Consider the following 5,877-nt stretch of genomic DNA (forward strand, 5'->3'; position numbering starts at 1 on the left):
TATATGTATATATATAATTCCAAGTATCTTATCCGATCACAATGGACTGATGCTGGAATTCAATAACAACAAAAACATCAGAAAGCCCACATATGAAATGAAGGTGAATATTCTCTACTCAATGACAACTTGGTCTAGGGAGAAATACAGAAAGAAATTAAATACTTTTTACAATTTAATGAAAGTCAAGGTACAAAATACCCAAATTTATGAGACTTATTGAAAGCAATGCTAAGAGGAAACTCATAGCTTTGAGTACCTCCAAATAGAAATTGGAGAGAGCATAACCTAACAGCTTGACAGCACACCTCAAAGCTCTAAAAAAAAGAAGCAACTTAACCATAAAGGATGAGATAGCAGGAAATTGTCAAACTTAAATTAACCAAGTAAAAATAAGAACTATACAAAGAATCAACAAAACCTGGAGCTGGTTCCTTGAGAAATTCAATAAGATACATAAACCCTTAGCCAACCTAACCTGAGAGCAAAGAGACAATATCCAAAGCAGCAAAATCAGAAAGTAAAAGATAGACACAACAATAGAAACTGAGAAAATTAAAAAAAATAAGATCCTATTACCAAAGCTTCTATTCAACAAAAATGTAAAATCTGGATGAAATGTACAATTTTCTACAAAGATACCAAGTGCCAAATTTAAATCCAGATCAATTAAACCATATAAACAGTCCTATGACCCCTAAAGAAATGGAAGCAGTTATTAAATGTCTCCCTACCCCAAAAAGCCCAGGACCAGACGGGATGAATTCAGAATTCTATCAGATCTTCAAAGAAGACCTAATACCAATAATCTTCAAACTATTCCACAAAATAGAAATAGAAGGAACACTACCCCATTTGTTCTTTGAAGCCACACAAATGCTAATACTCAATCCACATTAAGCCTCTACAAGGAAAAATAACCTTGACTAATTTTCCTTATGAATATTGATGCAAAAATATTCAAAATTCTCGCAAACCGAATCCAGCAACACATCAAAATGATCATTCACCCATTATTAAAAGTGATGCGAGGATTGTTGAATATTTGGAAATCCATTAGGTAAACATAATCCACTATATGAACAAACTCAAGAAAAAAAAACACATGATTATTTCATTAGAAGCTGAACAAGTATTTGACAAATTTCAATGCCCTTTCATGATAAAAGTATGGGAATGATCAGGAATTGAAGCCCATACCAAAACATAGTAAATGCAATATACAGAAACAAGTAGCCATTATAAACCTCAATGGAGAAACTTGAAGCAATCCCACTAAAATCAGGGACTAGAAAATGATACCCACACTCTCCTTACTTATTCAATGTAGTACTTGAAGTTGTAATCAGAGCAATCAGTCAAAAAGAGGTCAAAGGGATACAAATAGGGAAGAAAAAAGTCAAAAATCATTATTTGCAGAATACCTAAGTGGCCCCAAAAGTTCCACCAGAGAAGGCCTAATCCTGATAAACAACTTCAGCAAAGTGGCTGGATCCAAATTTATTCAGACAAATTAGGAGCCTTCCTCTTCTCAAAGGATAAACAGGCTGAGAAAGAAATTAGGGAGATGAAACCCTTAACAAACTACATATAATATAAAATACCTTGGTGAGACTCTAACCAAGCAAGTTAAAAATCTGTATGATAAAAATTTCAAGTCTCTTAAGAAAGATATCAAAGAAGATCTTAGAAGATAGAAAGATTTCCTATTCTCAGGGATTGACAGGATTAATAATATAAAAATATACATTTGCCAAAAGTAATCTAAGATTCAATGCAATCCCTATCAATATTCTAACTGCATTCTTCATCCAGACAAAAAGAGCAATTTATATTTCCCAGGACAGCCAAAACTCTTCTCGATAATAAAGAACTTCTAGATAAATCAACATTCCTGTCCTCAAGCTGTATTACAGAACAATCATGATACAACAAATAGAAAAAAAAAAAGCCTGCATAGTATTGTAACAGAAACAGGCAGATGGATCACTGGAATAGAACTGAAGAACCAGAAATGATCCCACAAACCTATGATCACTTGATATTTGACAAAGGAGCTATTTTGTGGAATAGTTTGAAGATTATTGGTATTAGGTCTTCTTTGAAGATCTGATAGAATTCTGAATTCATCCCGTCTGGTCCTGGTGCTGGCTCAACTGGAGGTCAGCATGTAGAAGATTGCAAATAGACCTATTTGTATCTCCTTGTGCAAATCTCAAAGAGCTCCACATAAAACCAGATACACTCAAACTAATAGAAGAACAGGTTGGGCAGAGCCTTGAACACATAGGCACAGGGGAAATTTTCCTGAACAGAACACCAATGGCTTATGCTCTAATGTCAAGAATCGACAAATGGGACATCATAAAATGCTAAAGACTCTGTATGGTAAAGAACACTGTCAATAACACAAAATGACAGCCAACAGATTGGGAAAAGAACTTTACCAATCCTACATCTAATTGAGGGCTAATATCTAACATATGCAAAGAACTCCAGTAGTTAGACTCCAAAGATTTAAATGATCCTATTCAAAATGGATCCTGTTGAGAAAATCAACAAAGAATTCTCAACTGAAGAATATCAGGTGGCTGACAAGGACCCAAAGAAATGTTCCACATTCTTACTCATCAGGGAATTCAAATCAAAATAACCTGAGATTCTACCTCATACCAGTCAGAATGGCTAAGATCAAAAACTCAGGTGACAGTAGCTACATTTGAAATGTAAATACATAATATATTCAAGAAAAATAAAATTATTTAAAAAATAAAAAACTATAGTTCTCTGATGACAGATATAAAAGAATTATAGAACAAACGAAGTAGTAAAAAAGAGGGTCAAAGAGATTAAACTTTTATAGAATATAATGGCTAGTAGGAAGTAATTTTTGACATAGTAATCTTACGGCAAACTGAAACAGAAACAAATTCAAACAGAGTCATCCTGTCCTATGTTTCTATAACTCTAAGGGTTTACAACAATAGTTTTAAGGAAGAAGGAGTTGAGTTTGAAGATAATTTATTTTATGATACAAAACTTTTTAGGTTTTTAAAATTGCTATTTGATTGCTTTGTTCCTCTTTCAGATTTATTATTTAATCAAGGAAAACATTATTGGAAAATGTATTTTGAAAAGCTTTGTCAACAAGGAATAAAATTTCTGAGGAAGTGATTTCATGTATAAATATATCCTGCAAGAGACACACATAGTCAGAGTAAAAAAAGCTATACTGAAATGTGCTTCCTTTCTGACCCATCTCTCTTGAAACAAGTGATATCCTGTGTCTGATTCTTCCTTCCCTTCATCACTCATTATTCACCTTTTTCCAGACTCTACCCTCAGCTGAGCCTGAACACTGACACAGATGTGGCATTCTAAATCCTAATATCGAAAAGAATTATTAACAAAATACCATGAAACTAATTGTCTGTATTCAAGATTTTAAAAGATGGTCTTATCAAGCAGGAAGCTCATAACAGCATTTTAGCCAAAGCTTCTCTCACCTTGGTATACCTTCTTTGCTACAAACCCTGAATGAAGTTGATCAAATGTATTATATTCACCTTATAAAAAATTATAAAATTTCATACAACTGCTTCCAAATAGGAACACAGTATTTGGGGTAACCTATATTTATATTCCTGGGTAACTATTGCCTGTTAGTTTTTTTTTTAATTTGTGTCCTAGCAGAAATGTGGCACCATCAAGCCAGAAAGAGATGCTCCCTTGTAACAAGAAGAAAACAGGATGTGCAGTCTCTGATTACATTTAAGACCATTTATCTCCCCTGTGTCTGGAATGATAATTTCCTGGAAAAAGAGAACTTTCCCGTTAGTGTTGCCTTTATTTGTTAACAGGCTGTTGAGCAAACTAGACATTCAGTGTTCTCTTACTATTTCAGGCTTCTGATTATCGTCTAGTCTCCATCTTTGGAATTCTGCCGTTATCCATACTTTATTCCCATGCCACAACAAACAAGGTGAGAGTCGTTTAACACATGACCTTTTGGGTTTGGTGTATATTTACCAAGCAGTACACTAAGACACAAACCAAAAATGAGTAGTGCCCCAAGTCCATTACTTGGAGCGTGGGAGCATTCCTATAAATTCATTTCTTATGTTGGAAAAAGTCTTGTGTTATGAGAGGTTGGAAATAGTGAGGGACAGAAATATATTAAAAATATCAAAAATATCTGTAATGCATGGGTCTGACAACATAAGGGCTAAAAAGTAAATGTCATTAATTGCAAATAAGAAAATAAGTTAAAAATGGCTTTGCATGACATACATCAGCATCAAATTCTACTCTGTGACCATCATTTGTGATGAGAATCGTCTATTCATGTTTACAATGTCCAGAGAGTGAAAATTTTCTTACCATTCAGTGTCCCATTTTTATTCCACTTTCTTCTTCCCTTCCTTCACATATTAATTACACTATACCAAAAACTGGAAGAGTAGACCCATAGTCCCTGCCAGGGAGAACACCACCTGAACTAACGCTCCACTAAGGTCTCAGCTGTAAATAATTCTGGGTTCTTAGGCTTCTTCTCCTTCTCATTTCTGATCTCCCATCAACTCTACCTCCTCCTTCTTCTGTGTGAATGTAAAATTTTGATCTGTTGTTGTCAGAACAAGTAACACCTGTGAAAGCTAGCCATAGCCATCTGGGTGGTTTTCGTTTAGGGCTATATCACTGTGTAGGATACTCTAGACCTTGCAGACAGTAATACACACCCACATCCTCAGCCTCCACGCTACTGATTTTCAGTGTGAAATCTGTTCCTGACCCACTGCCACTGAACCTGTCTGAAACGCCTGATGCACGGTTAGACATCAAATAGATCAGGAGCTGAGGAGACTGTCCTGGCCTCTGCACAAGCCAATTCAAGTATGTCTTGCCATTGCTGTGCAGCAGACTTTTACTAGACCTGCAGGTGATCGAAACTGACTCTCCAGAAGGGACAGGATTGGGGAGTGCACTCTGAGTCATCACAATATCCCCATTGAGTCCTAAAATGAGAGAAATGAAAGTTATGCGCAAACATGATGCTATTTTCAAATGATTTATCTTTCCTTTATTTCCTACTTACTGTGTTCGTGACTTTTACTCATATTTCAAAAATGCTCAACATAAAATACCTATGTGAAGAAAGCATATAACCTCTCTAGGAATCATCTAGACCATCAGCTTTTGTAGGTGTATGGGTAGCCACAAATGCTTAGGTACACCCAGGTAACCTTAGAAAAACAAACTTGGCAAACAAAAGCAGTGATTTCAAATATGATCAGCATGTCTATCTGTATCTAGATTAGGAGGGCCCAGAAATCCCCACTTTACACATTCTCCTTTATGAAATTCTGTACTAACCAGGGATCCAGAGCACAAGTAGTCCCAGGAACTGAAGAGAGCACCTCATCCTGAGACTTGATATGAAGAGTTCTGGATATTCAAAGCAGAAAGAGGGGCTAGCTTTTATCTTGGACTTTCAAGGAGATGTGGACCCTAGGGAGCATTATGCAAATCCATTGGTTAGTACAGCTGTGTGAAAAATACCAAGGGTAAGGAAAATCCCCTTTGTATGAGTACAGTAATATAAATTTTCTCCTTTGTTTTTTAAAGAAACAGATTAAATTCCTATAACCTATAGCACAGGGTAGACAGACTCCCCTGATAATAACGGGATGTAAATCAATTCCAGTCATAAACTACTTACAAAGCCAAGGCATGCCTATTTGGTCTTGACTGAAGTTTCATGTAGGCATGCATCTTAAACCGATTATTTGAATAAGAATTAAGCAATTATATCCCGTGACAAGGAAAACAAAAAGTATAAAATTAATTAATGGCCTTTTCTACGCATAGGTGAGATTG

The 5,877-nt window shown here is 35.5% G+C and overlaps 1 gene segment (V, D, J or C); it reads right to left on the bottom strand.

The window, feature by feature from the left end:
• Positions 1–4,695: 4,695 nt before the first annotated feature.
• Positions 4,696–5,422, bottom strand: LOC116883973. The segment is given in 2 exon segments: positions 4,696–5,015; positions 5,374–5,422. Coding segments are annotated over 2 exon segments (369 nt in total).
• Between the last annotated feature and the right edge of the window lie 455 nt (positions 5,423–5,877).

This window comes from Rattus rattus, chromosome 14 (genome assembly GCF_011064425.1).
Source record: "Rattus rattus isolate New Zealand chromosome 14, Rrattus_CSIRO_v1, whole genome shotgun sequence".
In the NCBI taxonomy this organism is placed as follows: Eukaryota; Metazoa; Chordata; class Mammalia; order Rodentia; family Muridae; genus Rattus; species Rattus rattus.